The following is a 24,584-nucleotide window of genomic DNA, read 5'->3' on the forward strand; positions in this document are numbered from 1 at the left end:
TTCTGCTAGTGGATTTTTTGGCCAGTTTACCAATATTTTACTACTATTGTTTATTTAGATAGCATTTAAAAATCTTCGCTGTATTTTTATTTAACACAGGAAAAACCCCAAATCTTTTGAGTCCTAAATATTCCAATTACCTGTGTGCTTAACAAAAGCATTAAGCATACCCACTCATTCAATGCTGTTGGTGGCAACTGGGAATTAATATGCTCAGAACTGTAGGCAAATGAGACCTTCTTCCCCGATAAGAGGTCCAAATGTCATGCAATAAAGAGTGGGGAAAAAGGTAATGTGATAAATAGAATATCAAGCTACAGTTATTATGAGTGTAAAAATTAACTATTGGAACATAGCACTGTGCGATTCATCTCCTCTCTTAGTACAACTTGTACTGATGTCATAAAATGGCAACAGCTACTTTTCCCTAGAATATTAAAAAGAGTATTGGCATACATTTCCAAAGAGTGCACCTAACATTACTTCCAGCCTTCACTGATTATGAACTCAATCCTGCAAGTAACTGAGAACTCTGACCCAATCTAGCAAAGCACAGAGGCTTGTGAACAGTTTCATTGACTTCACTGTGCTAATAGTGTCCTGTACCAGACAGCTATTGGCTCTGCCCTGCAAGGTGCTGAGTACTCATCCTGATCTAGGAAACATTTAAGCATATCCTTAAAGACCATAAACAGTATCACCAAAGTCAAGTGCTTAATAAATGCTTTGCTGCTAGTTCTGTGTGGTCTTCTGTTGCGTACAGCACTATGCACACTGACCGTGCTTAACCAACATCACCAACACCAAAGATAGATAAGACTGCAAGCTGGAAAGACAACACAGTAGTGAAACCTGTTTATGGAAATGGAAGTTCTGGACACAGAAAATGGAACTATGCATCTCTCTTCAACCTTTGCAACTGTTCCAGTAAGAAGTCAATTCTGTAGCCAATCCACATATGGTACTACCATTGCTACTAAGTTCTAGCATGAAACAGCTACAAGAGTCAGGCTGAAGTCTTCTGGAGACAGGAATGGAAATTAAAAAATGCTTCTCTAACAGCTGAAGTCTCATGTTTTCTAATGATGTCGTCCTGCTCTTACATAGCATCTCATCTACAGCACAAAATTGTAAGAAAATTGCTGAACCATGAAAGCTGAAAACGGGGGCCAAGAACGAATTTTTCCAAAACAATGATCATGCTTTTCACCTGGACAGAAGCAAGCAATCTCCATTAATGGAAAAACTTAAAACAGCATTTTGGACAGTTGCCCTGGTTAGTGAGGGACGGGGTAGACAGATAGAATAGTTGAGCTGGAGCACATCTGAGAAACTGAAAGATGAAGAATAATTACCATTTAGCCTGAGGACAAAGGTCTCAGCTAAAGTTCTCTTGCCATGATCAAATATGCACTAGATACCTGGAGCAGCTGGGCTGGTGATCTGACAGCACTGCAACGTATTATAACATTGTAGCTACTGAATTCTGAGCATTCACTTCCAGGGACGCATGATTTCATACTAACAGAAAAGTGAATTACTTTGGATTCAGGAAAGAAGTGGTCAGCTATCCAGTCATTTAAATCTATTCCCTGAATGGACATTTGAGTCTTAGGAAGAGCTAAGTTATGAACTCATGAACAGATATCCCACAGCGTGTCACTGATGTCTCCTTCAGAAGACCTTCAGTCTACCTATAACAAATCTTGGACAAAGCAATCTTCCCCCTAAAACAAAACAAAACAGATGTCTCAGAGTTATAAAATAGATCAAAGTTCCTTTTCTGGGTGGAACAAATCAGCCACAAATGATTAAAGTCTGACAATTCTACACTGAGATGCAGGAAACAGCATGGAGCCACATAGGGATAGAAGCGTAATTTATTCTATAGCTGGGCATTACAGAACAGATCGGTTGATTTTCTGAAATAAGTACATCATATGTGCACCTAACTGCCCTCCTAACTTCTGCATTTTTGATGCCTCAGATCTGAACTAAAAAGCAAATGAAATCTGCTGAGCTCTCTGAAAAGACACAGCTGACCTTTCAGACAGACTGTTCAATCCTAAGCATCACAATTTCCTTCCTGGTGGGAAGTAGAATACTGCTATATTTGAATATTCACCCTACCGATTATGACAGCCAATAGACTGGAAACTGATCGAAATAGACGTTCAAGAGGATGTTTGGTTAATATAGTTCCCAGCTTGGAAGCTTTACAATCTTAATGGCCTAGTAATATATGTCACTTTCAGGAAATATTTTTGATGAAGCAAAATATTCAAGCAATTCTTAACAAGAAAGTTTTCTGGGGAAAGTTGGGGGAATGAGTGTTTCTTGAATAGGTTGGGTATCAAACCCAGACACAGAATCTCTTGAAGAAAATCCAAGATGTTGTAAAAATTGTGGGTATCAGATCAATATCGGATCTCAACACCAGCATTCGAGCTTTTGCCAGAATGAGACGCAAGCAAACGTAGCAGTTTTTCCTGGATGCTAGCAGTGTCTCCACTAATGCCACAGAATATCCTTTTCTTAAGTCTCTTCCATTCAATTTTCACACAGTCAGCAGGATTCAGATGCACAATTAGATGCAAGAAAAACTTGTTTTGGGCAGGAAATTGCTCCAGAAGAGGCTTGACTCATCTGTGTTAGGCTTATGAACCAGTCTGTGGAACCAACAGGGGGCTACCAACATGGGTGAAGCTTACTTTATTTGATAGCCACCCACAGGACTGCAGCTGCCAACCACCAAAAGGGAGAGAAGAGATTATATGGGTGGGCAGCATATCCCAGGAAAAGAGAACCAGAGGACAAGGAAGCATGTAGAAGATGAGAAGAAGGGGAAGAGACAGAACCACATGCAGGGAAGCAGGGGAAGACTGCCTGGTTTCACAAAGGATACTTCACATTAGAGCTTTGAAAATATATGAATACAACTCCCTTCCTAATATTACTTTTCCCCATGAGTAATTGTTGAGGTTGCTACAAGGAAGTTACAAAATCAAATGGGAGGAAACATGGGTCACAAGGCATGCTATTATGAGGGGTAGCACTCCATGAAAGAAAACAAGAACCTCATACCGTAGAAAACTATCTTGGTTGATTTCCATCTGAGGGACCATTAAGGAAGAATAACTGTTATTTTGATTCCTTGTGGTAGCACTACCACGTAAAAAACTTTCATCCTGAGAGTATAACAATTAAGAGGACAATTAAAAGGAAAACAAGGGAGGCAGAGAAAAGAAATTCTCATTGAATAAGAAATACCTATAGCAGCTTAAGAAAGAGAAGCATTAGGTATCAGTAGAAACCTATGAAAAAGTAAGAGAACCCATTTCAGATTGCCTCTAAATAGCTCTTAAAGAATGGTTAGCATTAGAAATAGCCAAAACGCCTAGCTGAAGAGCTCCGGAATAACAGAAGTTTAATAGCATGGTGACGAAAGAGCCATAGTTAGGGTAGCAACTGGGGACAAAAAGTTATCTAGCAAAGAACAACATACACCAATAATAATGAATGATTAACTCTGGGTCCATTTCATTTAATTCCTAATCTGGCCAAGAAAGCCTAATTTATAACAACCTGAGTTAGATAAATTAGTTAGATTTGAACCCTTTCCCAATACTAATTTCACGGGAATATCTATGATGCTTTTATCATGCCAGATGTAGGTTAAAAATCCACTTGAATTGCTGTAAATAGAGTCTGTCCAAAATAGATTCTGCTTAAAATACTAGACAAGAAAGATTTACCTTAGCCATGTCATCATAATTAATGAACACTCCAAGACAGTTTACAGAACAATGACAACACTGATCAGCATTTCTGTTATCAGCACTCTGCACCCTCCAGCAGTTGAATGACCCTCTTCCACGCAATAAAGCCAGAGTACATTAAATCAAATCCTGGCAGAGAGATATTCCATCCCCAGAACAAGGAGGTATCCAAACCAAGAGCGTTCAACTGCATGAGAGAATCATGGACTGCAGAAATATTACAGCTTCTGAGCTGTTTCACTTACCTTGCCCTTGAAGATGTGGGAGTTTTTGTATATGAAGTCACGATAACTCTCAGTACGCACTTTATCCTATAAATTAAGCATAAACACAATGCTCACAGTTATGGGCATGACAATCTGAAGAAGTTGGAGCACTCTTTTTAAACAGTCATTTCTCAGAACCCTTTGCTGCTCTACATATTAAAAGCCACAGAGACAACCACCAGTACAATTTCAGGACTTCCCATATAATAATCCTTCAGAATTTACATTGTTTATGAAGCAAAGACAACTTGAGTTGCTATAAACTGTGACAGACAGTAACAAAAGCATCCACGTTTAACATTATATATAGTTTTAATTCATACTATTGAATTCTGGAAGTAAGCAGCTACTTGTAGTTTTTTTTCTGATTTAAAGTGTTTGAATGAGCTTCATGTTTTAAAGTGTCTGTTGTATACGTATTCCCTACCCCGCACAGCAACATTGTAAACGAAAAGGTAATACCTGATCAACATAATCAAACAATGTACTTGAGACTTGACATCTGGGGCAAGAACGCATGTAGAGCAAATATACTATACATTGAAACCAAACAAACTGATTGCATATCCAAATGCCTTGCTTTGTTTTAAACAAACTATTAATCAGGTCCTGATACCAGATAACCCTGTTTCACTTCTGGTAGCCTATTTAACAGTAAATAATACACAGAAATCTACAAACCATAAGACAACAAGTAAATCATGGAAGCTGCACAACACAAAACTAAATGAAATACTAAGTTCAGAAGCAATGACTAAGCATGAATGCAACATCAGCCAAAAGCTGTCAGGCTTTCAAGCACACATATTTGAATATCTGTAGTGCATTAATATGTGAGCTGCCAGAGTAGCTCAGCTTACCAGTGAGCTAACATTGATCCTCTTTATATGTGTAGGCAGGCACTCAAATGGATGGTTTTAGAGCCCCTGTTGCAACAGCTAGAGGATCACGTGACGGAATGAATGAAAAGGAAATTAAAAAGCCATGGTTTAAAATGTTTAAACTATTTATGTCTCTGGCTTGGACAATCTAAAAACAATAATGTGCTGAAAAAGAGTTGGACCCTAGTGCTTGCATACAAGGTTAGCATTGCACCATTAGATGGTAAAGGATCAAGAATTTAATATTATGGAAGATGAGAGTAATTCCTCTAGCATCCAAAACAGCTTTTTCTTTTTTTTCTCTCTCTCTCTCTCTCTTTTTTTTTTATTAAAAAAAACCAAATAAAGTTAATTAAGCTTTTAAGAGTAAAGAACAAACATGCAAACTTTTGTCTATGTTAAAGACTTAGTTTAGATTCAAGTGAGATCCATTTTAATTTAAGGTAAATCAGTTCCTCACAAATCAGTATTTGAAAAACAAATATGCTACAAAAATGAAATAGTTTAATAAAATGGTTAAAGAATTATAGCTTTGCCTTGTTTTGATAAAACTGTGAATTTTAAAAGCTTACATTAGGATCATCTAAAATTATATTATTTTGTTATGAGGGCAGATTCTAAGGCTTTAGGGTGTTTTTACACTCAGCAGCACTAACATTGGATTTGCTGAAACTACAAAAATTCGAAAGGTTCAGCATCAATCGAGAAAGCAGTCAGCTGGAAAGCTTTCAGCCTTCAGCCTCACCTATCACACTGCCTCAGCACTGCCCCAACTTAATCAATAGAATTCCAACTGCTGTCTTTACTACACGCACTGCTGCTCGAATGAGCTTCAGTCATTCATTTTGGGTCTCTATTAATCAATTCCTTCTCTCCTCCCACCCAACCCTTCAGTACAATAAAATTACTTAATTTTCAGTTATCAGACACTCCTCAAGCAATTTTTAAATAAAGTGCATCATCAGCTGTGTGTCAGTTTAAAGCAGCAATCTTCCTGTCCTCTGAAACATTATGGGAGGAGGCAGCATAAACAACACTAACCTGCCAGGGCCCAGTCAGAGGACAAAAAATGAGGAAGATTTTTTTTTTTTTGGGTGCATGTGTGGTTTTTTTTAACCCAATAAAACAGATTTAGGATTACTGTAACAAAAGTTCGCTATCACTTCAGTTTAATGAGCCATTATTTTTAATGTAAAAAACCTCACAATAATAAAAACTTAAGCAAAAAAATGTTTGTATGTGTTGAGTATTCACCTGGAACTAAAAACTAAGTATATACAAGAATTTACATGTGCCATAACTCGGGTAATTTTCATGTTTTAATAGGCAGAAGTCAGATGTTACTAAAAGGTTTTTAACATCACAAAAGTTTCCTGAAGCCAGTGAAATAGTTCTGTACTTTGTGATAAATCTTTCTATCAGTTCTTCAGAGGTTCAGAACCTTTACTATTGCTCCAAATCAAGTTATTATGAACTGTTAGTACCAAATAAATGGTTGGGTTTTTTCCCCCATCTGACAAATTAATGTACTGTTTATGATTTCAGATTATTTTCTTTGTATGTGGCTAACAAAAAAAAAACAAACAAAAAAAAACAAAACAAAAAAAAACTTCTAGCACCATATTTAAATGTCATTTTATTAGTCTGCCAGACACACAGTGCAGAAGCAAATCTTATTAAAACTGGTCTTTTCAAAGTTCTGCACACTCTTCTTCACTATGTTCTTCATTTTGGAACGTTTGTTACTTTCCATCTCCACAGACACCTATGCCATGAAGGCATTTCTGCAAGAATGCTCCATAAAAACATTCTGACTGCTCAATACTACTCAAGTGCGCTATAAAACAGATGCAGAGGATTTTTCTGAGTCTAGGACCACTAAATGTTTCAGAAAGCAGGAAGCCTAAATCTGCTACCTATGCTATACAAGAATGAATGTACTTCATGGCTTCATATTTTAGCTGATTTTATTTAGATACACATGTTCGGTCTTTATTATATGAAGTTGCAAATTGCTTTATGATATTTCAGAGCAACAAAACTCCTGTCCTTATACACTACATAATATTCTTTTTTCAGAAAGGAGGTACTAAGATTTTGGGCTAAAATAATCAAATTTTACAAATGGCTTTTAACATCCAGGATGAAGGGATTTTTGTTTGTTTTTAAAGAGTTATGGATTTTTCTCCTGCTAATATATTTTCCATTTTAAAATTCTGTACTATTTAGACAATCCTAGTAATTGTTCAATGTAATGCTTATCAATACACTAAACAGAGTTCAAATACATTTCTGAATAACTACATCAATTGGCAAAGATCGCATTTAGAGGTTTAGTGTTTTATGAACGCTAAATTTTCATCTCAAGAGCAAAATAAAAAATGAAGGACATTTACTGTTCATACCATATAGTAATGCACAGAATTAATCCACATTTCTATAGCAAAAGAAATAAAAGCGGAAAGAACAGATTATGTTATAGATCTTGAGCGATGAATATTTTCTTACTAACAGTCAAGTATACCTGTAAACTCAATATAGTTTTATTACATTTCTAGTTCTTCTGGTACAGTAAAGAATTTATACAACAGTGACCTAGATACAATGGCGGCTGAAAATATAAGCTCTCTTTTTGTGATTCTTTCACTCCAGCTCCCAGTATAAACTATCAAGCACTGAAAGAGTTAAAAATGCAGCTACTCTGCAGCATATATTTATGGGCACATAGCTTTTTGTCACTACATCTTTCCTTCCTAGTGACGAGTAAGACGCATTTGTGCTGACTTTCTAACCTTTAGCATCTCTTCATGTATCCCATAATGCCCATATGAACTGAAGTAAACGCCATCCTCATCCTCCTGGAGATCCACAATGGCACTAGATGATGACGAGCTGCTTCTGACATCTGCGTTCATCACAAAATCCTGTGCAAATTGTCTGTAATCAATTTGAAACATACCCTTGAGACATGTTTACGGGACCATGAAAAAGAAAGAGGGGGGCAGGCGAGAGGAGATAAGAAATGCAGACTGCAGAGGGCCTTTTTCAATAGCGAAACTCTATTGTGCCTTAACCATGCTGCAACTCCCCCTGCCGGCTTCTAGAAGAAGCTGCTGCATGATGATTTGCTATTCTTTCTGCATTTCGATATCAGCATTTCTTCTGCATCTTAGACACTAAATTTCAGCACTGTGAAGTTTGCAGTGTTTCATTTATCTGCCTGCAACATGCTCACCTTCCATCTATTTTGATAAAGCATGCCAATTACAACACACCTGATTTAGATTTCATAAGGTTGTTTTTTTTTTTTTGTTTTTTTTAAAAGAGGGAAATGCTCATTTTGTAAACTGTTTCTAGGATAACAGTATGTCAGAAGTCAAAATACAGAATGAGACAAATATGACAGACACCATATTATCTAAAGATGTGGTTTAATACTATGACACATTTTAAAACTACTCTTAAAACACAACTATGTGAGTGATTTATGGAAGACAGTATAACAATACAAATCATGATAAAAATTATTTTTAATGTAAGTTGTTTTTAATTTTAAAAGAGTTATTTTCTTTACATGTTGCTAATTCTCCACTTATTTCCCCTTTTATAGCTATAAATTGCTAAAGAGGATTTTTTGTATTTGTTTCTTCATTAAGAATTTACAGAGCTTTTTGCTAAGAAGTTTCCCACTGAAAATTTTCCTCTATACTAAAAAAGATAAGCCCATGGCCTCACTAATAGAACACTATAAACTCAAATACAAAACTGATAAGCAAAAAGCTAGTGCTATATTTGCAGCCAACAGTACTTTTAGATATTATGAACTCCCACAAGTCAAGTACAGAAGTGCTTCAACCAGCCTACACTCCTCCAATAGAGTCTATGGTTTACAGTTAATAGGACTTGTGCTGTTAAGTGATTTAGGTATAGGATATCTAAAAGCACCTAGGTGCCTAAATGTGGTGGTCTTAGTAACCTAACTTTAGGAACCTATTTTGAAAATTTTGGCTTTTGTACACAAAAGAGTGGATAATAATTTTGTTAGTGTATTGGAAATTTAATTACTTTTCATTGTAAATGATTTTTTCTGGAAGTGGCAAACATTTTATGCCTCTAAGAGAAGTTTCAGTTAAATACAATTTTAGTCTAACGCTGAAAATGCTTATCTTTACACTTGAGCAGGACCATTATTCATGTGAGCAAAGCTACATTCCCGCTCAGTGTGCGCAGAGCAAGGCCTTAGATTTCAATATTTTGTTTTTTCCTATAACAGTTTTGTAAATTTGAAATAAGAATCTTTCAGTAGCAGCATTTGAAAATAGAATTCAGTTGTGCTCACTATAAATTTTAGCTTAAAGTTGCAAGAGGACATATTTTCAAATTAGTTTTATAAGGTCTCAATCTGGTTTAAAAAAATCAAGATTTTTGTTGTTGTTGTTAATTGGGATCATTATTTAAGGTCACTGCATTCTGATGTCAGTGGTACAATTATCAAGCAATTTAACTGTAAGGAAACTCCAGGTCTAAACTCCCAACAGAATGAATTTTAAAACTGTCAAGAAAGATCAGGAGAAATGCAAATAAAAAGCAAAAGTTTGACATTCAATTGGACACTGATGATAAATTCAAGATAAATGTGACATGCCTTTAAATTCGTAAAGTGTGTCAAATATTGTAGGTTGCAACCTAGTTTCATTTAGAAAAGATGGTTACTTTTGCCACCAGTTAACCAAAAGATTGTTACCATTAGCCTCCAGCCACATACTTCTGCACTCTCAATCTGTCAGCTGAAACTAAACATCATTAGAACAGGACTATTTGGACTGGCAACCAGTAAGGAAAACCCAGGTGCTGCATATTTGTGATTCAAAAGGTGGCTGTCCTCACAGTAACTGCTGGAGACAGCTTCTAATAGTTTTATATGCGTCTGTGCTCAGATGAGATGTAAAACTGAAGTCCTGAATATCTGTGGCCATTGAAACTCCTAAATCATTTTTCATAACTGTAGAGATGTTAACCCTAGTGTGCTGGCCAGAACTGCAACACAGATTATTGTAATTTTGATTATACAGACTGTATATAATCTGACAGTGGATCACTTTTTGACCTGGAGGATTTAAAACAGCAACCTTTTATTCTTTACTTTGAGATCAGCAGTCAAACCTTTTCAGCTAACCAACCTAACAAGAGCAGAAGTCAGCTACACTTCTACACAAAGACTGCTCTGCTTGATCAGATTCACAATGGACTGTTGCTGCCAACATCTTTACTAAAATGTAGCTTTACCTCCCTTCTGAATTGAAGCTCTGACAAAGAATCAGAACTGGCATCAAAAGAAATATTTATAAAAGGTGAGTCGACTTTCTGAGAGGACTTTACCCTCAAGAGAGCCCAAAGGATCTATTTTATTGAGAAAACTTCACTGGGATGAGAATATGACAAGGGGGAGGGGGAAGAGGGCACTGACCTACTGATTTGGAAGATGTAGATACGTACCTTTTCTCTTATTTTTGTTAAACTTAAAGTAGATAAGTTACTAAAGCTGTTCATGGTACTGGAAGAACATTGCACATCACAAACCAGGATTTACAAAAATGAATCATGGCTCAAGAAGAGACTTCTGCTTTGTGAAGATCACACTGATATCCCGTGAAAGTACTGGCTTCCTATTACGAGGCCTCATATGTGGCATGTTCTTGCTAAGTGTAATTACTAGGTTTTAAACAAGAATAAGTTTACATTCCACAAGTTTGTTAAGTATGCAGAACTCTAGTTCTGTAACTTGAAAGCATGTGGTGGACTCAAACATCTCATGCTATGTAACATGTAAGATACACTTTATACAACTTGCACCTGCCAACAGGCAGCAACCATAACTTCTTAAATAAGGCTGATTCAAGGTATATTAATATTTAATCTTTTCAATGTCTTTGATTGCTTCAACTGGAGTGGTTACAGTGGTCATCTTGAACTAACAGTTTGGCAGGATTTTATAAATTCCAGGTGATCCCAACGAAGTCTGAACTCCCTTAATATTTATGCTGCACCATCAACAATTACATATTGCAAAACTTCATGATTTAAAGTTAACATGCGCAATGAAGTTAAGATCAGCTGAAATATTCTTGCTAGTAGTCCCTAGGTTTAAGTTTGGGGATAAGAGAGCAGTCAAAGGAAAGAAATTTTCAACACTCTAATTTGATTTCACTATTGATGCATTGGGGAATGGGAAGAAGTTTGTTTCATGGCTCAGGAGTTTTATCTAGACAGTTGATCAATTTATTTGTGTTTTAACTTGTAATCTTTTTAAAAAAACACGACAATAGACACTATTTACAAACAGAGATGAAACACACAGATACCACCAGTAGGACATTAGTTTCAACTTGTATTCTGCAGCTTCTTTGAGTTTCTATTGACCTTTAATATTTCCTGAGCAAATTTCTGTCTACCATCCAGAACTCTGCCATCTGTTTCAGAAAAACCTTGTCAAAAACCATCTTACCTCATTTTCTGAAGATCTTCTTGTGCTCTGGCTAATGCTGTTTCTGCAAGCTCTGCTCTGCGTTCTGCACATTTCAACTGTTCAAGGATTGCTGTATTATCACTTAACCCATTGGGGTATGAGATGTTTGTAGAATCATGAAGATCCTCTATGTCTAATGAAACAACAATAAATTTCATCAATCACTGTCAACTGACGGCATTACCTAATTACAGATGTGTACAAACATATCTAAGGATGAATTAAGTGCCTGATCCCGCTACCTTCATTCACTAAATAGTACCTTGTTCCACAAGTAACCTCACTGATAAGTGTTATCTTGCTCTGCAAGTAGCCCTACCATGAGTGAGCATGGTGGAAGTGGGTCCTTAACACCAGTACCCAAAATCTAACCAACTTTCAAAGTTGTCTGAATACTAGTCTTCATGACTTAACAAATCAGACATTCACTTTAGCTGAAGCCCAAAAAGGTGTTACCCCTTCCTTCACCAATTACCTTAGCCCAGAGCTAGAAGGGCTATTAACTCAAAGGACAAGTTGTTCTACAAACTGAAGGCTTTCATAACTAGCAAGCAACAAAGAATATATTCACAGCCCTTCAAACTCATCCCTCAGCTGTTGTGGGGCATAATAAAAATGTGTGAAATGCTTTGAGATCCATAGGTAAATAGAATTCATTATTAATAAAATAGTGCCTTGGCCTGAAAACATAGGTCCAATTTTGCACCTACTGAACTCCCACTGGATATCAATGGTGTAAGATTAGGCCCCATCACATCTGGGAAATGGGGTTATTGGAATTGACACTCTTGCATGGTTGAGCGCACTGATCCCCTGGCTTGTCTTCCTCTCACTAGCCAGAAGCACTGCAGAGAAAATTAGCTTGGATTTAGGGGCCAAATACGCACATACTTTGATCTAATAGAGCTATGCATTTCTGGGGGCACTGCACAAGGTCAATAAGAGCTGTGGCAACAGAACTTCTAGAAGTGGTTAGGGTCATAGATAATGGGGGAAAATAACGTTTCCACACCACTCAAAACAGGAAACAAAGTATTCCTTCCCTAAAGGAAGTCTCCAACATGAGGGTTAGGAGAATGCAGTGCAGAAAACTGCTGATGATTATATTAGATTAGGATTAGATTGAGAGAGCATGGAACATGTTAGAAACCATCAAAAATGTACAATGGAAACAGTAAAGCACAAATAAAGCCACAGAACAGGACTTCAGTGGTTGTCAAGGCCATAACAAGCCGGTAAGACAGTCATGAAGCATAGGACATTGCTCCTGAAGACCTGGAGAGAGCCATTCTTCTTTAGGTTTTGTCAAGCAGTTTAGAGATTACCTCAGTGTATTAACAGCAAAATTATAGCTTCCCCTAGATACAGTTTGGATGTTCTAAAATACGAACTAGAGATAGAGAGAATAATCTCCACTAACAGGAATAATAATTTGGATTAAAAAAAATTACACCCCAGCTGGTAGGCAAATACTCATTTTACTCAATGGATTAAAATGGAAGACACATTTACAGCATGATATTCTCAAGTACTGAGCACCTCTGACTACTAGTAATTTCAAATGGAGTTGTGAGTACACAGCACCTCTGGCCCTTGGCAACTTGTCCAAGGGTCATATTGCAAGTCAGCGGTATATTCAGAAAAATTCCAATTATCAGATGGTTATGAAAGGAACAAATCTCCATTCCCTATTGTGTGTGGTACTGCAAGAAATTCTAATCAAGACAGGGCCCACCTTGAGCTAGGATGGTGTACAAACATAAGAGGACACAGCCCCTACCCTAAAAATCTTACAGTTTAAGTGAAGGAAAGATGCACCAAGTGAGTGACAAAATAGTAATGGCAAAGGGGAGAAGTTTATAGTAACAAAAATATAAGTCTTGAGGGATAAACACAAGTGATTTATATATAGGTCATTGGAACTCCAAGATGAAAATACAACCCTATGATGTATATTTTTGTCATATTAATGTATGTCGGGTATCAAATGAAAGACAACCAATATAAAATGTGAATCACTTTTCAAAGACACACATTACTGCCTCTAATATATTTGTTTGTGTTCTGATTAATTTTAAATTCCCAAAAGTAATATTCAAAGATGTTTTGCTGCAGCATAAGAATGGAAATTCCATGACCATTTAGCGTTAGGTGAGACTCCCCCCTCCCTAGTCTGTTCAGACAATCTCTTTTTTATGATACAAAATATTCATAGAGGTCACAGTAACATGCCATGTTGTAAAAGCTGGCATGGGTAAGGCTACGGCATAAAATGTTACTTCATCTGTGTGGTAACTAGAATCTTTAAAAATCAGTCACTTCACTTCAACATTTTGGATAGTAACGTTACCCCGGGAAATATAAATCCACAAGTAAGGATATCATCTCACATGGAATGTACTGAACTATGAAAGGGAAGAATTCACTTATGTTTCTAGCAGGACTATACTCTGAAAAGTCTTACCAAACTGAAGTAAGAGATCATCTTCTAGCTCTGGTTTCAAGTATTCCTCTTCCTCCCAAGGCAGTGGGCTGCTGAGAGAATTCAAGTATTCGGCAGTTGGTTTCTAGACAAAGTTAAATGAGCATATGAAATAAGGTTCTTCAAAATCACAGGATCTTTGTTTAAAAGAAGAAAAACAACAATACATAAATGGTATTAGTTTCACTTTTCTTCCATCATTAAAACCACTGCTACGAGCGCCTAAATGATTTATTAAAAATCATAACAAAAGCTGAGAGGAAAGCATTACTGGGCAACATGACCAAAATAGGAGAGAAAGGTACTCCTGGATTCTATATCTGGCTCTGACTTGGAGCAAGTCGCGCTGGGCCCAGTTTTTACAAGTGCTGAACCCATCATCTCATTAGCTGGGTATGTTCAGCATATCTTGAGGGGAAAATCAGACTTGAAACATCAGTTTCTCCAGTTGCAAAATAGGAAAAATTATCTACCTCACAAAACTAATACTAAGATGTAACTAACCAACCCATGCAACCTGAAGGTCAATGCATGCCCAGGTATAACAGGTCTCAAAAATGATAGGTTGTGTAAGACCCCGTCCATGTCAAAACTAAGCTGAATGAGAAGAATGAGTTACAATATGTTAATAAGTTGTAGTGTACACAGGGACTTGAGGTGGCCCCTGCTACACTACAGCTTTGAACCATATATACTGACATCAGTATGCCTAGAAACACAGAGAGGGCCTAAAACAACCAAATTAAAAATGAGCAAGCTCCATTCTCTCTCGAGTACTCCTCAGGGTTCTCTCCTTTTGCACTGTCTACCCACGATATGTAATCTAGCCTTATCTACCAGAGACAGTGATTCTGCACAGACAGGTATCAAGTGTCAGGGAAAACCCCTCCATAAACTGAATGGAGCCGCCCATCTGGGGCCAGGCAAGTAGTAAATTCCACTCATTTCACCAAACCCCAACATGCAGTACAACCCCATGAAGGCCAATTATATGGACTTTATAGAAGACTGGAAATATCGCCCTGGAATGAACGAATCTTGTGTCTCAACTTTAAAATATTTTTAAATTATTTGAAGTGGATTTTATTAAATAAAAACTAAAAACTACTTAAGCTGCTCACAGATCTGCATAAACTCACTGATAAATTATTTTAAACCAATTTCCAAAATTACTTATTTCTAGAGAGACTTAGTGTACCATAAAAACAAACTCAAAACATCTTGGTGTTTTCCCCCCTATGCACAAAATAAGAAATTAAAGTAATAAACTGTCTGTCCACTTACCTTCTTTCTAACAAAGTTTATTAGCTTAATGTATCCATAAAACTCAAGTGCTGAAAAAGAAAAAAAGCTCATGTAACAATAAAATCACATATTTTACAATAATGTGAATGTTAATTAGTTGTTCAATTGGCCAGTGTTCCCATCGGGTATACACTATTATCCAGTGCAGTGTTCCTACCTTAATTTGCCATCTACATTATTCTGATATTTTTTCTTCAGGACTTGTGTGTCAGACCCTTTAATTCAATCTTCAGATTATATTTGCAACACACTAAAAACTGAACACATGTAAACATATCTTAACTAACTGGGAATTCTGTCACTTAGCAAACAACTCTCCACCTGTCTTGCTGAGAAAGGCAGCAACATCCACAATAAGAGCCTTTGGCTAGAAACCAGAGTATAAATGCTGGTATTTTATCCCATGAACATTTTTATACACATTAGCAGCTTTCTAATTATCGATTGTCAACTGTAACTAATTTATGACAAAACAATCCTTTAAACTGGCTGTGCAGCACAGTAACAAAAGTGGTTTTAACACATTACATGATCACCATACGAGGACAGCAATAGAACTATTACATTCAGTTGCTATATAATTAAAGTCAATTCATTGTTTCTTATCAATATTTTATAGCCCAATACAAGATTTTATTTATGGTTTTCCAAAATTCTTGACGACTTGCCATCCTATCAGCATAGCATCCTATTATCCCGGACACTCCTCAAACAGTGAAATCCCTCCTATCCTGCTTTCCTCCCCATTTCCCAAAATTATGCATCTAGATAATTTACTATTTCTCTTCAAATCCCATCTCATGAGTCATCCGTTCTCCTTGGCTGAGAACGACTAAGTCTCTCTACCAAAATGACCATATGATGCTCCCCAATTCCTCCAGTTTCTTCATAATATGGCTTTTCAACCATGATGTATCATAAATACAGAAAGTCTACATGTACAGTACTGTTCTGCATACTTTACTTTCATTAGCACTTTCACAACTCTATTACAGTTATTTTAAATTCCTCGTTTTATTTTCAGTAAACTCCATACAATGACAGAACCTACATATCTTCCTGATCAATATCCTAAATAAATAACATATGGGGTAAAATTTTAAGTCACATTTCCAGAAATGATTTAGGCAATTAGGACTTTCAATGAGATTTAGGATCCAGTGCCTAAGACACTTAAAAACCCAGTGAGAGTCCAAAGTGTCTAAATGACTTTGAAAATGTGACTCAAAAAGTACTTTTGAAATTTTTATGCTGGTCTTATATACAGAATGTGTATATATTTTAAAGAAAAATATATATGTTTGTTTTGAATGGCACGTGCAATAATCTTCAAGTTATGATAAGTTTAATGTGATCAATTATAGAGCATGCAGAAGTGCAAACTGTTTTCCAACACAGTCCAGACAACCGGTATCTATTCAAACCAATTCATACCATGTTTAGGACCATCTATGCTGCAGATTTGTATTGATTTTATAATGGATTATAATTACAACATAAATTAACAATTTTTTTCTTTATAATATGGTCACATGCAGGGTTTTAAAGAAGTCATGCTGTAACCAGGCTTCATCTCAGTCCAGCTTCTGCAAGGCAGGACTAACAGTGTCTGCTAAAGCATGAGTCTAAGGCCAAAAAGGACCATCATGGTCATCTAATCTGACCTCCTGCACATCGCAGACCACAGAACTTTCCCCACCCACTCCTGTAACTTCTGGCTGAGATACTGACGTATTCAAATCTTGATTTAAAAACTTCAAGTTAAAGAGAATCCGCCATTTACTCTAGTTCAAACCAGCAAGTGATCCATACTGCAGAGAAAGACAACTCCACCTGCCACCCCAGAGTCTGTTAAACTGACCTGGGGGAAAATTCCTTCTGAACCCCAAATAAAGCAATCAGTTAAACCCTGAACATGTGGGCAAGACCCACGAGAGAGACATCTGGGAAAGAATTCTCTCTTGTAACTCAGAGCCCTCGCCATCGAGTATTCCATCACCAGTCATTGAGATATTTGCTAATAGATACAAATAGGTCATGAGACGTTGCAGGCAATCACATCATACCATCTCCTCCAAAAACTTAACAAGCTCAGTCTTAAAATAAGTTAGGTTTTTTGCCTCTCATTGCAAGACTGTTCCAGAACTTCACTCGTTTGATGGTTAGACACCTTCATCTAATTTTAAACTTAAACTTATTGACGGACAGTTTATATCCATTTGTTCTTGTGCCAACATTGGTCCTTAACTTAAATAACTCCTCTTGCACCCTGGTATTTATCACTCTGATGCATTTAGAGAGAACCTCTCTCCCCTAGCCTGTGTTTGGTTAGGCTAAACCAGACAAACTCCTTAAGTTTCGTCTCAGAAGGTAGGTTCTCCATTCCTCTTCATCCCAGTAGCCCTTCTCTGCACCTGTTCCAGTTTGCATTCATCTTTCTTAAGCATTGGAAACCGGAACTGCACACAGCATTCCAGATGAGGTCTGACTAGTGCCTTGTATAATGATACTAACACTTCCCTATCTCTACTGGCAATACCTCACTTGATGCATCCTAGGACTGCATTAGCCTTTTTCATGGCTGCTCCACTTTGGCAGCTCAGTCATTCTGTGATCAACAAATCACCCAGGTCTTTCTTCGCCTCTGTCGCTTTCAACAGATATGTCCACAGCTTATAGCAAAAATTCTTGTTGTTAGTCCCCAAGTATATGACCTTGCACACTGAACTATTCCATTCCACCCCTCTTCTATTACTCCAGTTTTCTAGGTCATCCAAATCTTGTATGATATTCCAATCCTCCTCCACATTGGTATTGGTCTCCCAACTTTGTGTCACCACAAATTTTATTAGCACTCTCCCATTTTCATTGAAGTGTTAAATAAGACCCATCTTCAAGGAACTCAACTAGTAAGCTCCCTTCAGCCTTACAGTACCCCTTTCAGCATGACCCATTGTAGTTTCCTCTTTACCCAGTTCTTTACCCACCTTTTGAGTCTCATATTAATCCCCATCTTCTCCAATTTAACAATTATTTCCCATGTGGAATTGTATCAAATGCTTCACTAGAATCCAGGTATATTAGATCTACTGCATTTCCTTTGTCTAGAAAATCAGTTATCTTCTCAAAGAAAGGTCAGACTGATCTGGCACAATCTACCCTTTGTAAAAGTATGATACATTTTATCCCAATTACCATTTACTTCTATGTCCTTAGCTACTCATTCTCTCAAAATTTGTTCTAAAACCTTGCACAGAATTGAGATTAAACTAATGTGCCTGTAGTTTCCCAGATCACTCCCTCCCTCCCCTTCTTAAATATAGATACTATATTTGCAATTCCCCAGTCATAGAGTAGGATCTCTAATTTCCCACATTCAATAAAAATTCTTGCTATTGGGCTTGCAATCTCATATGCCAATTCCTTTATTATAGAATGGAGATTATTCAGGCTCTCTGATTAGGTCCCATTAACCTGTTTGATCTTGGCTTCCTTCTCAGATGTGGTAATTTCTACTTCTAGATCCTCATCTGCATTACATCACTCTGCCAATGCCCCCAAACTCCTCATTACTCTTCTTAAAAACTGAGGCAAAGTATTTGTGTACATGTTGGACCATATCTACATTACCTTTAATCTCCCCCCATCCTCAGTGCTTAATGTTCCCACTTCTTTCTTTGTTTAATTTTTATTTATATGGCTAAAGAACCTTTTACTATTGTTTTAATGTCATTTGTAAGGTCCAATTCTGCTTGACTTTTGACAGTTCTCACTTTTTCCTTCCCATACTTCTTGACCTCCAAGAGTTAACTTTCCTTGCTGATCCACCCCTTCTTTCATTATTTGCAGGCTCTCTTAACAACCTGTTTGACATCCTTGTTCATCCAATTTAGTTTGCAACCTTTTCCTACATTCCCCCCTCACCCTCTTTGCTTGGGATGCAGGCTTCAGAAACTAAAGTCAAAGTTGCAGAAAAGACTTCCAAATCTCCTCCATATTCAGAATCTTGAGTTCCTTCAGTCAAGTCCACTTCCCTAACTTTTTGCAAAGTCTGCCCTTTTGAAATCAAGGATCCTAGTTACAGACCTGTTTTCTTTTAATCCTTCCATTTATTTTAAATTGAATTAACTCCTGATCACTTGAACCAAAGTTGTTCTCTAGAACCAGTTCTTCTACGAGGTCCTCACTACTTACAATACTAACTCTTGCCAGTTTGGTGACTACTTGGTGTGTCAGCTATCACATCCAAGAATATCTGGGTTCTACCATTATTAGTAGCACTTATCTACCAATCTATAGCTGAGAAATTAAATGCTCCCATTATCACACAATTCCCAGAATATTTATTTCATCAAAAATATTAAAGAGGTCTCTATCCACAGAGAAACCAGCGTTGCAGACCCCAAACTCTTCCTCCAGGAGCCTTTGTTACTTTTCTTCCCCAAAGTGATTTTGACTCAAACAGATCTATTTTATCTATTGCATCACTTCTAATTTCTTTACAACCTACTTCGTCACTAATATACAATGCTACTGCACCATCTTTACCTCTACTTCTATCTTCCCTGAACAGCATATACCTATCAATGCCTCTCTATCTAGGTTCTTATTACCATGTCCACCACTATAATATCTTAGTCCCTGAGTGCCTGTAATTCCATCGGTATTTTTTCCATCTGCTTCACTGTACCCTCCCCTCACGAGGCACTTCCACATCTGCCATCCTGCTACCCTTCCCCCTATTCTCTTCACATGCAGTCCATATCCTCCTCTCTCTCTCTAGTGGATAATTACAAAGGCCCTGGTTACACAATGATTGTCCTGACACCATGAAGCAGTTCTATTTTGCAATATAGATAGGTCCTATTTAAATCATCTAAACCCCAATGTGTCAAAGGTTAAGAGCCTTTTAAACTGGATTCCTTGGCAACAACTGAATTATAAATGTAGATGGGACTGCGCCCTGTGAAAAACAGTTGAGGCATTTTTAGATAGCTGCCCAGATTTTAGAATGCTCTAGTACAAACATGGCTGTTCAGCGTGGCAAGTATGAAAAAGCAGAAACAGAGCTAAGCAGGGAAGATGGCTTGTAGGTGGATGCACTCAGTTACGTTAGCAAAAACTGTCAGACACTGTTCACACTTAACTAGTTCTGTCTATAGTGGAGACAGAGCTTACTGACAGAAATAAAGAATAAAAAGTACCAACATACAAATGATGTGTGGGAATTTTATAAGGCTTAGTAGAGCATACATGGCCCAGACACAAATATGTTTTGTTTGCTGAGTCTTCAGAGGGATGTTTTTGTTCTTTTTAAACACTTTTCCTTTCTTGGTCCACAAAAACTTTATTTATTTAAATAAAATGTCACTTCATAGCAAAGAGTGAAAAAAATTCAGAGTTACTTACCATGCTTATGGATCGTATTACTAATATTAAATTGATGCACCGATTTACAGTGGGAAAACGTATCTTCAGCAGAACTGAACAGCCTATAGGTAAAAAGGGAGAGAGATGAATATATATTGAGTCAACAGTATTATAATTGTAATTTATATTTAGATTGTTTAGAGCGAGGTGTGAAATGCATGCAAGAGAACTAAACTTTCCCAGAGGGCTGCTACACATCATTTAAACAAGCTTTGTCATTTTAGCAGAGGAAGTATTAAGTGGTGCCTAAATATTTCTTACCTACCACAAGGAAGTTGTTAGCCCAATTGTTGTTTGTGAAGTGCTTTAGATAAGGGGATATACAAACACCAAGATTTTTGTTTTAAAATTTCCCACAAGTCTCTTCTTTACCAGTTACATTATCAAACTATTTAGAAAGAACACATTAAAATCATAGCCTGACATCTAGCTTTTGTCAATAAAATGAAGTTTGCCAGGTACCTGTTGTGACGCTGGTAAACCAAGTGTCAATTCTGGCCAAAGCCTACGTGTCAGCTAAGAACTGAAACTCACAGCTGGAGGCCAGACCAGCTCACCTGTGTGTTAGTATAGTTCAAAATAGATGTTAATATGTACAAGAATGTGTTTAGTGTTTAAACTTCATGAAAACCGGTGGGATATTGCATGCACGGTTTTCATTATTTGTACCCTGTTATAATGTAATGGCAAACATTTGCATTGTAACTAGGCCTTGTCTACACTAGCACTTATGCTGGTAAAACTTTTGTCACTCAGGGGTGTGGAAAAAAAATAAGTTTTGCGGGCATAAGCAGTAGTGTGGACAGCAGTATGTCTGCTGGGATAGCTACCACCGCTCATTTACATGGTATTATGATATCAGCGGGAGAGCTCTTATGTCACTTAAGGGAGTGTTTCTTCCACACCCTGAGCAACAGAAGTTGTCAGCATACGTGCCAATGTAGACAAGTAACCCATCAAATAAGAAAGCAGCCTATGTAACACAAATGAAGAACTTTAACAAGAAAGTGCTAATTCCTGCACAGGGAAAGCAAATGGTCCTTGTGTGTGAGATCAAAGACTTTGCTAAGTGCATTCCTTTCTCCCACCCCTGCACAAAGAAGGGAACTGCCTGGAAACTGTTGCAGTCAGCTTCATTCCTGTGAGAAGCTATATATATATATATATATATATATATATATATATATATATATATATATATATATATATATATAGACACAAGGAAAAATTCTTCATCTCTGGACTGTTTGGATTCTAAAAGGGCAGAATAAGCGAACGAGAATATGGAGATCCCCAGCGTTATTCTGGGTAGCCCTAAAAGACTTTTGGAAAACTGGCAGATTACTATTTCTCTGCTATCTTTTGAAACTACAGACTGAACTTACCTGTACATCTATTTTTACCTGCTTTAACCTCTCAGTAACTCTCATTCCTTTTTCTTAGCTAGTAAACCTTTATTTAGTCTGATTTACACTACACACCTATATCAGTATAACCACACTCCTGAACAACATAATTATACTGACCTAACCCCCTGTGTAAACAAAGCTATGTCAGCAGCAGAACTTTTCCCAATAACATAGCTACCAGGGAACCATGTGAAGATGGATTAACTCACCTAATGAGAGATAACTCTCCCATCGGCTTAGAGCATCTTCATTAAAACACTGCAGTTGTGCTGATGCAGTGTATCAAATGTAGATGTGCCCTTAGTTCACTATAGCATTGTCTTTTGCGTGAGATCTAGGATGCAAATTCACCTGGATGAGTGACTGATCTCTTGGGACTGGGCGTAATCTGAATATTTTGTGATTTTTGTAAGTGACCATTTATCACATAGACCAGCTTGCCTGTGTGGCAAGATAAACTGGAATGTCTTAAAGGACTGTCTATGACTCCATTATAAGACTATTATAGCATTTTGGGAGTTCACATTTGGTACCGGGTTGATGAAATCTAATTACAGAACATACCACCAGTCTGGAGTGTCTGTCCGACTTTTGACAGTCTGCCCTGAGGAAAGCACTTGTAAGACTCTTCAGACAGCATGACGCCCATGACATATGAGAATAAAGACCTTCAATTTACTGAGGAATACAGAGTAAAGAGAAAGATAGTCCTTTGTTTTCCTCCCAGAAACACAATCTTCCTTTTCATACCATTTTTCCCTACTTTAACCTTGTCGCAGTGGACTCTGTATCTTAAGTAACACATTTCTAGCCAAAGATTCTATGTACCTATTTGTTTTCTCAGTGTGTGTCTATACGCTATCACTATGCCCCACCTACACACTAAAGTTAGTATTTGTATTATAACAGCAACTAGAAATGCCAGCCGAGATCAGCGACCCACTGTGCACGGCGCTGTAAAACCTATCGTGACAGATCTGATGCTTTGGAACAGAAACGAAGCAGACAAGAGGAGGGAGGATCAGAACAGAAACGGGGCACAGAAAGGGAGCGTGAGTTACCCACAACCGCACAGATCAGCATCAGAGCCCAGCTGGACCGGGCCCGGTTTGCAGGCGCACACGAAGGAACTACGGGGCCCCGACGACATTTGCTTTAAGGCAACAGCACCGCAAACACAAGCCCCTAGTCCAGTGTTTCTTAACCTGGGGTTTTAGAGGGGTGGCAAGAAAGGCAATTGCCTGGAGCCACAGGGGGGCCATGAAACTAAGTTACATGCCTCAGCCCCGTGGGGGTGGGACTCAGGCTTCAGGGGTACAGTAGTTTGGAAAGGTTAAGAACCACTGCCCTAGTCTGAGGGCAGCCGGGGCTGGAGCAGGCGCCGCAGGCCAAAGATATCAGGCTAGCTCGGGGAGAAGCAAGCGGGGGCGAGAGGAGGGGAGGCCGGGCGGCGGCACCGCGGGAAGCAGCGGACAAGAGGGGAGCGCACGCAGCTGCCCACGTGGCCTCTCCGGGCCAGGCACCGGCACCTGGCCCTGCTCTTCGCCCCCACCCAGCATCCCCGGGGCGGGACCCGGCTGCCCGGCCGCGCGTACGCACCGCTCACAGAAGAGGCAGGGAGTCTCCGGCTCCGGGTCCGAGCAGAGCTGGGCGAGGCCCTCCTCGTCCTGCCAGGCCTCCTCGCCGCCGCTGTCAGACAGCTCCGCCATCGCCACCTCCGGCGCTGCGACCCGGGCGCCGCCGGGGCAGGGGAACGAGACCGGCGCTGCCCTGGAACACACTGGTCCGGCCCCCCGCGCGCGCTCAGCCTACCCACGTCACGTGCTGCGCGCGCGCGCATGCGGGAGAGGACAAACTAGACGCCGCGCACACCCCGCCCGCCCGCACTTCCGGCTTGAGGTCCATTAGCGTTCGAAGAGAACGCGCGTGGAGAGGCGGGGCCGGCTACGGCGCCGGGAGGAGAATGGGCCAAGAGAGGCTCACCCTGCCGGGAGGGGGCCCACTGGTGGGCTGCGCGCCCCCTGCCGTCCGGCGAGGGAATAGCGCCCAGACAGCAGGTGGATAATTAAGGCCAGTCTGACCAGAGGTGCCGGGGCGCAGCCCTGCCACAATTAACCTAACCACGGGCTGAGAGCAGCGGGCAGGACTCGGGCTTATCCCATGTCTGAGGTGTCCCCGCGTTGCCCCGGGGCGCCGGGCCCTGCCTCAGACGGGTTGTCCCGGCTCACAGCACTTTGCACCCACCTCCCGCCCGGGCACAGAGAGAGGCTGAGCGTAACAAGCTGCTGGGCAGCAGCCCTGCTGCAGACACGGAGCCGGGCTGCTCGGGGATCACCACCGCCCCAGGCGTCGGTGCCATGCAGCAGGGCCAGTCCCAGCCGTGCTGACTGCAGCGCTGTGCACACACGCACGGTCACGGGCCCACGCTGCTCAGCACCGGGGAGGCCCCTGCAGGAGGGCGGGGACCAGTTCTGGGCACCACGCTTGAGGCAGCGCTGTGCCGCTT

The 24,584-nt window shown here is 39.1% G+C and overlaps 1 protein-coding gene across 3 annotated transcripts in view; it reads right to left on the bottom strand.

Moving 5' to 3' along the window:
• Nucleotides 1–23,875, bottom strand: part of PRMT3 (protein arginine methyltransferase 3) — a 92,809-nt gene extending 68,934 nt beyond the window's left edge. For all 3 annotated transcript variants that reach the window (XM_067558190.1, XM_067558189.1, XM_067558191.1), the window contains exons 1-7: nt 23,678–23,875; nt 20,649–20,731; nt 15,219–15,268; nt 13,917–14,019; nt 11,432–11,585; nt 7,719–7,863; nt 4,025–4,090 (exon numbers count right to left, since the gene is read on the bottom strand). In XM_067558190.1, the coding sequence (XP_067414291.1) occupies nt 4,025–4,090; nt 7,719–7,863; nt 11,432–11,585; nt 13,917–14,019; nt 15,219–15,268; nt 20,649–20,731; nt 23,678–23,787 (711 nt within the window). In that variant the 5' untranslated portion in view covers nt 23,788–23,875. The remainder of the gene's footprint in view (nt 1–4,024; nt 4,091–7,718; nt 7,864–11,431; nt 11,586–13,916; nt 14,020–15,218; nt 15,269–20,648; nt 20,732–23,677) is intronic.
• Nucleotides 23,876–24,584: the final 709 nt, after the last annotated feature.

Source organism: Emydura macquarii, unplaced genomic scaffold, assembly GCF_026122565.2.
Source record: "Emydura macquarii macquarii isolate MOO-44397 ecotype Brisbane River unplaced genomic scaffold, CSIRO-AGI_Emac_v2 contig_1876, whole genome shotgun sequence".
NCBI classification, from domain to species: Eukaryota; Metazoa; Chordata; order Testudines; family Chelidae; genus Emydura; species Emydura macquarii.